Below are 13,653 nucleotides of genomic sequence, written 5' to 3'. Positions count from 1 at the left end.
ACATAATAGGACAATAACAGGGTTAACAGAGGTATTGTGGCTCACAGTACAATGTCAGAGGTAAATGATTAGGGCCCTTTTGATTATTATATATATTCTAATCTGATATTACCTGTGGATTTTAATCTGATACTACAATTTTTGTAGTGTGGCATCTTCATTGAAGATGTTCTGAGATTTTCTCTACCTCTATTTTTATTTCCTATGTTCCCCTCATTTTTATACACTATGGAGATTTCATTCAAATGGCTACTTTTTGAGCTATCCACTGGAGATAACACCTTTATTGAGTGAAAGTTCTCTCTTTGATACTGTGTATACTTATATTGGTAAGAATTATAGGTGGTTATCTAAGGGGATTTATAAATAAGAGAAGAGGCTGGCAGGCTACTTAGGTGTTTCCCTTTTTAAGATCACTTGCACTGATTTTTTCACTTTTAGTTTTGTTTTCCACTTAGTGTGTATAAACGCTTGTTCAAATGTTTAATAAAGATTTATAATTTTTGTTTAATACCTATTTTTCACCTGGGAGTTTTTCTCAAAATTTTGTCTCTTCCTTTTCAATATATGATTTTGAACGTTTGTCCACTGACAAATAAATAATCAGTCTATAATTTTAATGGTAGGTGTATTTTAACAGTGAGAGACAAAATAACAAAAGAAAAATTCAGAAAAACGCATGTCAAAAAAGTTATAAATTGATATGCATATCAATGAGTGAAATAAGTATTTGATCCCCTATCTGCAAGATTTCTGGCTCCCAGGTATCTTTTATACAGGTAACAAGCTGACATTAGGAGCACTCTCTTAAAGGGAGTGCTCCTAATCTCAGCTCGTTAACTGTATAAAAGACACCTGTCCAAGGAAGCAATCAGATTACAAACTCTCCACCATGGCCAAGACCAAAGAGCTGTCCAGTGATCTCAGGCCTACACAAGGCTGGAATGGGCTATAAGACCATCGCCAAGCAGCTTGGTGAGAAGGTGACAACAGTTGGTGCGATTATTTGCAAATTGAAGAAACACTAAATAACTGTCAGTCTCCCCCGGTCTGGTGTTCCATGCAAGATTTCACCTTGTGGAGTTTCAATGATCATGAAAACGGTGAGTAATCATCCCAGAACTAAACAGGAGGGTCTTGTTAGTAATCTAAAGGCAGCTGGGACCATAGTCACCAATAAAGCAATTGTTAACACACTACGCCACGAAAGACTGAAATCCTGAAGTGCCCAGAAAGTCCCCCTGCTCAAGAAAACACATGCACAGGCCAGTCTGAAGTTTGCCAATGAACATCTGAATGATTCAAAGGAGCACTGGGTGAAAGTGTTGTGGTCATATGAGACCAAAATCAAGCTCTTTGGCATTACCTAAACTCGCCGTGTTTGGAGGAAGAGGAATGCTGCCTATGACCCCAAGAACACCATCCCCACCGTCAAACATGGAGGTGGAAATATTATGCTTTGGGGTGTTTTTCTGCTAAGGGGACAGGACAACTGCATCACATCAATGGGACAATGGACGGGGCCATGTACCGTGAAATCTTGGGTGAGAACCTCCTTTCCTCAGCCAGGGCATTGAAAATGGGTCGTCGATGGGTATTCCAGCATTAAAATGACCCAAAACAAACAGCCAAAGCAAGCTTAATTCCATAGAAAATCTGTGGGGGGAGCTGAAGGTTCGAGTTGCCAAACGTCAGCCTCGAAACCTTAATGACTTGGAGAGGATCTGCAAAGAGGAGTGGGACAAAATCCCTCCTGAGATGTGTGCAAACCTGGTGGCCAACAACAATAAACGTCTGACCTCTGTGATTGCCAACAAGGGTTTTGTCACCAATTACTAAGTCGAAGGGGTCAAATACTTATTTCCCTCATTGATATGCAAATCAGTTTATAACTTTTTTGACATGCGTTTTTCTGGATTTTTTGTTGTTGTTGTTATTCTGTCTCTCACTGTTAAAATACACCTACCATTAAAATTATAGACTGATCATTTCTTTGTCAGTGGGTAAACGTTCAAAATCAGCAGGGGATACAATACTTTTTTCCCCTCACTGTAGCTCATTACAACATTTGGGGCTAAAAATGACCCCAGCTGACAGAGAGGAGCCCAGCTATCCATTGATACCTGGTACTCCCTGTTGTGAGCAGGGATTAAACCCTGCTTAAACCATAATGTAACAATGGAGATTGAAATCCCATCTACCGTATATACTCGAGTATAAGCCGACCCGAATATAAGCCGAGGCCCCTAATTTTACCCCAAAAACTGGGAAAACTTATTGACTCGAGTATAAGACTAGGGTGAGAAATGCAGCAGCTACTGGTAAATTTCTAAATAAAATTAGATCCTAAAAAAAATATATTAATTGAATATTTATTTACAGTGTGTGTATAATGAATGCAGTGTGTGTATAATGAATGCAGTGTGTGTGTATGAGTGCAGTGTGTGTGTATGAGTGCATTGTGTGTATGAGTGCAGTGTGTGTGTATGAGTGCAGTGTGTGTGTATGAGTGCAGTGTGTGTGTATGAGTGCAGTGTGTGTGTATGAGTGCAGTGTGTGTATGAGTGCAGTGTGTGTATGAGTGCAGTGTGTGTATGAGTGCAGTGTGTGTATGAGTGCAGTGTGTGTATGAGTGCAGTGTGTGTATGAGTGCAGTGTGTGTGTATGAATGCTGTGTGTGTGTGTTGCAGAGCCTTGGTGGGGGGTGGGCAATGTTTTTTTATTTTTTTTTATTATTTTAATTTTTTTTTATTATTATTTATTATTTTTTTATTTAATTTCTCGCGAGATTTACAGTGGGAGCTGACCGAGGTGCTGAACGGACGGCGCGGAGGAGGAGAGAGCTGACAGGAGCTGCAGGAGAGGTAAGTTACAGCTCTGCCAGCCCCCCTCTCCCCCAGTCTGTATTATGGCAATGCAAATTGCCATAATACAGACTATTGACTCGAGTATAAGGCGAGTTGGGTTTTTTTAGCACAAAAAATGTGCTAAAAAACTCGGCTTATACTCGAGTATATACGGTAAATGCCTGCTTGCAGTGCTCACTTTGAGATCTGCAAACAGAGCATTGGACAGTCTGGGGTCACTAATTCTGGCCCCAGGTGACAGAGAAGACCCAAAGGAATCAAATAATACCTAGGGTTACTAGTTACCAGCAGGGAAACAGTCCCTGCTGGAAAAATACTGCATGATGGAAATGTTCCGTCATGCATCCTTAAAGGGACACTATAGGCACCAAAACAACTTTTACTTAATGAAGCAGTTTTGGTGTATAGATCATGCCCCTGCATACTCACTGCTCAATTATCTGCCATTTAGGAAATCACTTTTGTTTCTGTTTATGCAGCCCTAGCCACACCTCCATGGCTGTGACAGTCACAACCTGCATGAAAAGAAAATGGTTTCATTTTCAATCAGAAGTAAAGTTTTTATCTCCTGCTCTGTAAATCAACCTTTTATCACACCCAGGAGACGTCTGTGGGGTTTAGCAAGCTAATAACAGAGCAGGAGATTAAACAGAATTAGCAATAAAGGAAGTGTAAATATTAGATGACTCTGTACAGGAATTGATTCATCCAGAATATATAGTCGTTTAGTTCATTTAATGTGTATTCCTGACCCTATCATGTTAAAAGCACCATTGGTGGCATGCCCCCTTAAAAGGTAATAAAACTTACCTTTTTTCCAGCGCAGCGCAGATCCACCGGTGCAGTCCCCGTCACCGATCCTTCTCCTTGACTGACATCAGAACTGATGATTTCAGCCAATCCAATGCTTTCCGATAGGAAAAGCATTGGATTGGCTGAAATCGTCAATGAGGCGGGGAATCAACATCTCCTTATAGAGATGCATTGAATACATGCATCCCTTTGTCAAAAGTTCAGCATCTCCATGCAGAGCGTGGAGATGCTTGTGCAGCACTTCCCCAGGAAGCACCTCTAGTAGCCATCTGAGGAGTGGCCACTGGAGGAATCTTTGTGCTGTAATGTTAACACTGCATTTTCTCTGAAAAGGCAGTGTTTACAGCAAAAAGGCTGCAGGGGCTGACTATACTCACCAGAACAAATACATTAAGCTGTAGTTGTTCAGGTGACTATATTGTCCCTTTAAAGATATATCATGGACATTGAACTATTATAACTGTGTGTAACACTATCTCACTATAAAAGAAGCGGCAAAATATAGGCTAAAATAGCTTAAAGGGACACTATCGTCACCAGAACAACAACAGCTTATTGAATTTGTTCTAGTGAGTAGAATCATTACCTTCAGGCTTTTTGCTGTAAACACTGTATTTTCAGAGAAAATGCATTGTTTACATTACAGCCTAGTGATAACTTCACTGGCCACTCCTTGGATGGCTGTTAGAGATCCTTCCTGTGTCATGGATGCCCAAAATGCATCCAAACATTCAGTATCTCCTCCCTCTGCATGCAGACACTAAACTTTCCTAATAGAGATTCATTGATTCAATTAATCTCTATGAGGAGATGCTGATTGGCCAGGGCTGTGTTTGAATCATGCTGGCTCTGCCCCTGATCTGCCTCTTTGTCAGTCTCAGCCAATCCTATCCCCATGCATTGTGATTGTATCAGGCCACCACTTCTGATGATGTCAACAGACAGGTTTTGACTATTGACTATTCTGAGGCAAACAGCATGCAGAGCTAGAGCTTCAGGCTTGAATAAAAGTAAGATTTTGCTATTTTTAGGGAAGCATGAGGGGCCCAGGGGGGCTAGATGGTGGTTTTAACACTATAGGGTCCGAGTTTTTTTCTTTTTTCTAATTAGCACTTATTGTGCATATTTGACACCATAACCTCTCTGCGGTATACATCATGCTAGTGACAAAACGCTACTTACTACCACAACCGTGCATTAGAAGCTGGGAAGAGGATCTCCTGCAGCCATTTACAGAAGCGGACTGGGACAAAATGCTCACTCTCATCCAGAAGACACCAGCATCAGCAAGAGTACAGGAAAATTCCTGTAAGATCCTTACGAAATGGTACCTGACACCGACCACACTACACTGACGGGACCCGGAGGTACTAGACCTCTGCTGGCGCTGCAGAGAGGATTGAGGCACATTCCTACATGTGTGGTGGGCATGCAGATTGATCAAACCATTCTTGGAAGCGGTTAGCCAGGTGGTGGGGAGACTGTTAGAGGAGCCCCCACCTATGGAACCAGTAACATACTTGCTGCACCACACCTCCGACGCAGTACAGAACTACAATGGCAGGGCAATCCCGAAACTCCTGAATGCGGCTAAAGTTGTAATTCCGACCTACTGGCGACAGACACCTAAGACAACACAGTGGGTGGAGGAAGTCGAGGACACAGAAAATTTGAAGACTTGAAAACTACCACGGTCAAGGAAAGATATGCCCAACGGTGGTTCTACTGGTTGGAGTTCCTATCCTCTGCAGATTTTACCGGATTGATGAATGGTTAACAGATCAATAACTACGGCCCTCTTTTTTTTTTAAATTTCTTCTCATTCCTTTTTCTCTCTCATTTCTTCTCATCTCTCTTCATTGTCCCCTCCCCCGACCCTTTGCCAGGAGCCGCTTGGCCGGTGCGCCTCCTGGATCGGAAAGCCCCTCCTGGATCGGCCCATAGATGAGGAGGAAAAAAGTGGGTGATTGACAGGATGACAACATGCTCTATCTGAGTAAACAGGCTCTCAGTTGACGGACCACAAAATAGAAGGCTTCCCTGAATACGGCGCCATATTTAGCGGCTAATATGTTCTATATGATTATTGTTATTGGATTATTTTGTCATATAACTCACTTTTCCTCTGCGTAGGAAACTCTGTTTTATATACATGTGCTGTATCAATAAAGACCTATTTCAAACAAAATATAGGTTAAAAGTAGTTAGAGAGGAATCGGAAAATGTTGCAATATCAGTCCTTTTAGCCACTATAGATGGCTAACACAATAAAATATATGTTATGTGGATATGTGTATTTGTCCTATTGCCCTTTGCTCGATATATTTCATTAGCTGCGAAAAAAAAACGAAAAACATTGGACAGACTTTCACATCTCGGCCTGCACTTTCTTTAAGTTAAGCCCGGGAACTCTCGATTTGGAAGACCAGGGGTCAAGCCAGACTTCTTGACCAAAACTATTGGGACGTAAGAGAACTATTTTTTTTAAAAAAAATTTTGTTTGCATATTATGTTTTCTTTCTTTTCATGCTCACTGTGATAGTTACTTTTCCACCCTACCCTTAGTGTCACTATATCCCACTCCCTCTGGCATGGAAGCTCATTGAGCAGGGCCCTCAGCCCCTCTGTTCCTGTGCGCCCATCTCCTCTGGTCTGTTAGTACACCCATTGCACAGCACTGCAGCATTTGTTGGCGCTTTATAAATTATAATAAGTTTATTCCTGAGGCATTCTTATACATTTATTGACACTTTATATTGAGGCATTACACTAGTTATTGCCTTGTATGAGCATTGCGCCAGTGACACTTTGTTATATTGTTTGCATTTCTTGTGGATTGAAGAGGACAATCCTGTTAACAGCGCTGCACTTTACTTCCATTTACATCTGCTTTTGTACTTATCAATATATTTTCGTTAATGCAGCATTAAAACCCTGTATTAATAATTATTATGGAGTATTATAACCCTGCAGTAGGATATTGGTAAAGTAGCCTTATACCTTAGCAATGAGAATTAGTAATATATTATTGTAAGCCTACAATGAGGTATTGCAAATGTAGTACGGTATTATAACACCAGCAGTGATGTATTAGTAGTGTAGTATTAAAATCCTGTAGTGAGGTATTAGTAATGTAGTATTATAACCCAACATTGAGGTATTGGAAATGTAGTATTATAACCCTAGCAGTGAAGTATTAGTATTGTAGTATAACTCAGCAGTGAGGTATTAGCATTGTAGTATTATAACCCAGCAGTGAAGTATTAGCAATGTATTATATCGATGGCGGTTTAGTATAATAACCCTGTGGTAATGTATTAATAAGGAAGTTTCATGATCCTAGTAGTGAGGTTTGAGTAATGGAGTACTATAGAGTAGTATTATTATATAATCCAGCAGTTAGGTACGTTAGTGTTGTATGATTATATGTCTAGAAGTAAGATATTAGTAATGTAGTATTTTATTATTATATAGCCATGCAGCGAGGTATTTTATTAGTGTAGTATAATTTAAGCCAGCAGTAAAGTAGTAATATTGTAATATTACACAGTATTATTATATAAGCCAGGAGGGAGATAATGTAGTATACAGTATAATCCAGCATTGAGAGATTGTTAATGTAGTTTTATTACATGACCGAGCAATGAAGTATTATGTATGTAATATAAAGTATTATTATATGACCCAGCAGTGAGGTATTTATATAGTATTATATGACTCAGCAGTAAGTTATTAATAAAGTAGTATTACCCAGCATTATTATAGGAACCCGCAGTGAGGAACTATATAGTAATATTTTTATATGACCCATCAGTGAGATATTATATAGTAATATTTTTATATGACCCAGCAGTGAGGTATTAATGTAGTATTGATATAACCCAGCAGTGAGGTATTATAAAGCAATATTAATATGACCCAGCAGTGAGTTATTAAGTAGTATTACAAAGCATTATTATATGACCGAGCAGTGAGATATTATGTAGTAATTTTTTTATAATATGACCCAGCAGTGAGGTATTATATAGCAATATTAATATAACCCAGAAGTGAGGTAGTATATAGTATCTTTATTAGAATATAACCTAGCTGTGAGGTATTATATAGTATAATTAAAATATAACCCAACAGTGAAGTATTATATAACAATATTGATATTATAATATTACCTAGCCGTGAGATAGTATATAGCAGTAGTATTACAAGATAACCCAGCAGTGAGGTATTAAATAGTAACATTATTAAAATAGAACTCAGAAATGAAGTATTATTATAGTAATATTTAAAACAAAACTCAAACCAGCAGTGAATTATATAGTATCATTATTAAAATATAACCCAACAGTGAAGTATTATTTAGTATTGTTATTATACTAGAGCCCAGGAATAAGGCATTATATAGTATTGTTAATATTTTAATAATATAAGCCAGCAGTAAGGAATTATATAGCATTATTACTGGGTTATTATATAGTTATATTATTATTGCCATTTATATAGCGCCAACAATTTCCACAGCGCATTACAATATTATTGGTTAGGGAGATTTAACAACAACATTTACAGGAACAACATGATGCAGAGGTCCAAACTAGCTCACAATCTAATTTTAAAATATAACCCAGCAAGATATTATTAATGTAAAATATACTATTACTATAACACAGTAGTGAGGGATTATGTAATATATAGTATTGTTATTTTCCAGCAGTGAGGTATTATATAGTATTATTATAAAATATATATATATATCCCAGTGAGGTATTAGTAATGTAATATATAGTATTATTATATCCCAGTGAGGTATTAGTAATGTAATATATAGTATTATTATAACCCAGTGAGGTATTAGTAATGTAATATATAGTATTATTATATCCCAGTGAGGTATTATTAATGTAATATATAGTAATATTAAATATTATATAGTAATATTATATCCCAGTGAGGTATTAGTAATGTAATATATAGTATTATTATATCCCAATGAGGTATTAGTAATGTAATATATGGTATTATTATATCCCAGTGAGGTATTATGAATGTAATATATAGTAATATTATATCCCAGTGAGGTATTATGAATGTAATATATAGTATTATTATATCCCAGTGAGGTATTAGTAATGTAATATATAGTATTATTATAACCCAGTGAGGTATTAGTAATGTAATATATAGTATTATTATATCCCAGTGAGGTATTAGTAATGTAATATATAGTATTATTATATCCCAGTGAGGTATTAGTAATGTAATATATAGTATTATTATATCCCAGTGAGGTATTAGTAATGTAATATATAGTATTATTATATCCCAGGGAGTTATTAATGTAATATATAGCATTATTATAACCCAGTGAGGCATTATTAATGTAATATATAGTATTATTATATCCCAGTGAGGTATTATTAATGTAATATATAGTATTATTATATCCCAGTGAGGTATTAATAATGTAATATATAGTATTATTATAACCCAGTGAGGTATTAGTAATGTAATATATAGTATTATTATAACCCAGTGAGGTATTAGTAATGTAATATATAGTATTATTATATCCCAGTGAGGTATTAGTAATGTAATATATAGTATTATTATAACCCAGTGAGGTATTATTAATGTAATATATAGTATTATATCCCAGTGAGGTATTATTTATGTAATATATAGTATTATATCCCAGTGAGGTATTATTTATGTAATATATAGTATTATTATAACCCAGTGAGGTATTATTAATGTAATATATAGTATTATTATATCCCAGTGAGGTATTATTAATGTAATATATAGTATTATTATAACCCAGTGAGGTATTAGTAATGTAATATATAGTATTATTATAACCCAGTGAGGTATTAGTAATGTGATATATAGTATAATTATAATCCAGTTATTACCGATATATTATTTATCCTTACACTCAGACATCAATCTCCAGATTCCCAGCCATGGGTCGGAACTACAATTCCCATGAAGTGATGTCTGTCTGTGTCTGTCCTGGCAAGGCACCATGGGAGTTGTAGTCCCGCCATGGCTGGTACCCGGGGTGTCCGTGCAGTAAATCCCCGGTATTATCGCCAGCCCCGTGATATCTCGCCCCTCACACCCCCTCCTCTGCCCGGCGGCCATGTCGCGATAGTCGCGATGAGCTGGGGGGCGGTGAGGGCCTCAAGCCGGGGACTGTCGGTTAGCGGAGTCCGGGGCTCCCCCTGCCTGTCCCGGGGTGGGCTGTGACCGGGGAGCCGGTGACTCGGTGCAGGGAGAGCCCCGGGCTGGGTGACAGGCGGCCCGGGCCCTGCACCTAGCTCCCCGGGCTCCCGCCTGGAACAAGGCATACTGGGTAACAGCGCATTATATACCAACCTCCAACAATCCCTCCGTCCGACCACCATGCATCAGGGCAGGAAACGGCCGCGCAGCCCCGGCCCCGCACCGCGGATAGCAGCAATACAGCCCGGCCGGGGGCAGCGGGAGACACGACAATTGGCTGGGGACGGGTCACGTGACGCACAAATCTCCGCGCTGACTGGCCGAGCTGCCAGCAGCCTGCGCTGAGAGCCGGGCGGGGAATACAGCTATACAGCGCGCAGGGCTCCACAACAACCTCGAGGGCTCGCTCATCTCAAACCTCATTGGCTGGCGCGCTGCGAACGCGTGGAGAACGCGGGCTGTGATTGGGTGGAATCGCTGTCAGCTGATAGGAGTTCCCGCCCATCTGTGGTCAAACTGATGCCGATTCTGGGGCTGAAGAGAAAGGCCGCCATCTTGTATGAAGTCGCTGGATGCCTGGGCTGAAAATAGCGACTGGATTAACACGGCCGGGAGCTTATTGGGGGCCACATGGCGCGCGTCAAGGGCCAGCTGGTCTCATACAATAACACAGCCATAATCCGAGTCCCATTCACACACAAAGCCAGAGTCTGGCTGAACCCCATTCACACACACAGAGCCAGGGTCTGGCTGAACCACATTCACACACACAGAGCCAGGGACTGACTGAATCCCATTCACACACCCAGGGTCTGGCTGAACCACATTCACACACACACAGCCAGAGTCTGGCTGAACCCCATTCTCACACACAGAGCCAGGGACTGACTGAATCCCATTCACACACACAGAGCCAGGGTCTGACTGAACCCCATTCACACACAGAGCCAGGGACTGACTGAATCCCATTCACACACACAGAGCCAGAGTCTGATTGAATCCCATTCACACACAAAGCCAGAGTCTGGCTGAATCCCATTCACACACACAGAGCCAGGGACTGACTGAATCCCATTCACACACACAGAGCCAGGGACTGACTGAATCCCATTCACACACACAGAGCCAGAGTCTGACTGAATCCCATTCACACACACAGAGCCAGGGTCTGATTGAATCCCATTCACACACACAGAGCCAGGGTCTGACTGAATCCCATTCTCACACACACAGAGCCAGGGTCTGACTGAATCCCATTCACACACACAGAGCCAGGGTCTGACTGAATCCCATTCACACACACAGAGCCAGGGTCTGACTGAATCCCATTCACACACACAGAGCCAGGGTCTGATTGAATCCCATTTACACACACAGAGCCAGGGTCTGACTGAATCCCATTCACACACACAGAGCCAGGGTCTGACTGAATCCCATTATCACACAGAGCCAGGGACTGACTGAATCCCATTCACACACACAGAGCCAGGGACTGACTGAATCCCATTCACACACACAGAGCCAGGGTCTGACTGAATCCCATTCACACACACACAGAGCCAGGGTCTGACTGAATCCCATTCACACACACAGAGCCAGAGTCTGACTGAATCCCATTCACACACACAGAGCCAGAGTCTGACTGAATCCCATTCACACACACATAGCCAGGGTCTGACTGAATCCCATTCACACACACATAGCCAGGGTCTGACTGAATCCCATTCACACACACATAGCCAGGGTCTGACTGAATCCCATTCACACACACATAGCCAGGGTCTGACTGAATCCCATTCACACACACAGAGCCAGAGTCTGACTGAATCCCATTCACACACACAGAGCCAGAGTCTGACTGAATCCCATTCACACACACAGAGCCAGAGTCTGACTGAATCCCATTCACACACACAGAGCCAGGGTCTGACTGAATCCCATTCACACACACAGAGCCAGGGTCTGACTGAATCCCATTCACACACACAGAGCCAGGGTCTGACTGAATCCCATTCACACACACAGAGCCAGGGTCTGACTGAATCCCATTCACACACACAGAGCCAGGGTCTGACTGAATCCCATTATCACACAGAGCCAGGGACTGACTGAATCCCATTCACACACACAGAGCCAGGGTCTGACTGAATCCCATTCACACACACAGAGCCAGGGTCTGACTGAATCCCATTCACACACACAGAGCCAGGGTCTGACTGAATCCCATTATCACACAGAGCCAGAGTCTGACTGAATCCCATTCACACACACAGAGCCAGGGTCTGACTGTATCCCATTCACACACACAGAGCCAGGGTCTGACTGAATCCCATTCACACACACAGAGCCAGGGTCTGACTGAATCCCATTCACACACACAGAGCCAGGGTCTGACTGAATCCCATTCACACACACAGAGCCAGGGACTGACTGAATCCCATTCACACACAGAGCCAGGGTCTGACTGAATCCCATTCACACACACAGAGCCAGGGTCTGACTGAATCCCATTCACACACACAGAGCCAGGGTCTGACTGAATCCCATTCACACACACAGAGCCAGGGTCTGACTGAATCCCATTATCACACAGAGCCAGAGTCTGACTGAATCCCGTTCACACACACAGAGCCAGAGTCTGACTGAATCCCGTTCACACACACAGAGCCAGAGTCTGACTGAATCCCGTTCACACACACAGAGCCAGAGTCTGACTGAATCCCGTTCACACACACAGAGCCAGAGTCTGACTGAATCCCGTTCACACACACAGAGCCAGAGTCTGACTGAATCCCGTTCACACACACAGAGCCAGAGTCTAACTGAATCCCGTTCACACACACAGAGCCAGAGTCTGACTGAATCCCGTTCACACACACAGAGCCAGAGTCTGATTGAATCCCGTTCACACACACAGAGCCAGAGTCTGATTGAATCCCGTTCACACACACAGAGCCAGAGTCTGATTGAATCCCGTTCACACACACAGAGCCAGAGTCTGATTGAATCCCGTTCACACACACAGAGCCAGAGTCTGACTGAATCCCGTTCACACACACAGAGCCAGAGTCTGACTGAATCCCGTTCACACACACAGAGCCAGAGTCTGACTGAATCCCGTTCACACACACAGAGCCAGAGTCTGACTGAATCCCGTTCACACACACAGAGCCAGAGTCTGACTGAATCCCGTTCACACACACAGAGCCAGAGTCTGACTGAATCCCGTTCACACACACAGAGCCAGAGTCTGACTGAATCCCGTTCACACACACAGAGCCAGAGTCTGACTGAATCCCGTTCACACACACAGAGCCAGAGTCTGACTGAATCCCGTTCACACACACAGAGCCAGAGTCTGACTGAATCCCGTTCACACACACAGAGCCAGAGTCTGACTGAATCCCGTTCACACACACAGAGCCAGAGTCTGACTGAATCCCGTTCACACACACAGAGCCAGAGTCTGACTGAATCCCGTTCACACACACAGAGCCAGAGTCTGACTGAATCCCGTTCACACACACAGAGCCAGAGTCTGACTGAATCCCGATCACACACACAGAGCCAGAGTCTGACTGAATCCCGATCACACACACAGAGCCAGAGTCTGACTGAATCCCGATCACACACACAGAGCCAGTCTGACTGAATCCCGTTCACACACACAGAGCCAGAGTCTGACTGAATCCCGTTCACACACACAGAGCCAGAGTCTGACCGAATCCCGTTCACACACACAGAGCCAGAG

General features: G+C 42.0%; 1 protein-coding gene across 2 annotated transcripts in view; it reads right to left on the bottom strand.

The window, feature by feature from the left end:
• Positions 1 to 10,118, bottom strand: part of ZNF143 (zinc finger protein 143) — a 39,376-nt gene extending 29,258 nt beyond the window's left edge. The window contains exon 1 of one of the 2 annotated variants that reach the window (XM_063438797.1): positions 10,056 to 10,118. Coding sequence is in view for 1 of the 2 variants with exons in the window: in XM_063438796.1 (XP_063294866.1) it covers positions 9,611 to 9,620 (10 nt within the window). In the remaining variant the exon portion in view is untranslated. Of the gene's footprint in view, positions 1 to 9,610; positions 9,631 to 10,055 lie in introns of those variants that run through there. The other variant, XM_063438796.1, reaches the window with a different exon arrangement.
• Positions 10,119 to 13,653: the final 3,535 nt, after the last annotated feature.

This window comes from Pelobates fuscus, chromosome 12 (assembly GCF_036172605.1).
Source record: "Pelobates fuscus isolate aPelFus1 chromosome 12, aPelFus1.pri, whole genome shotgun sequence".
NCBI classification, from domain to species: Eukaryota; Metazoa; Chordata; class Amphibia; order Anura; family Pelobatidae; genus Pelobates; species Pelobates fuscus.
This window is presented reverse-complemented; position numbering and strand designations above follow the sequence as displayed.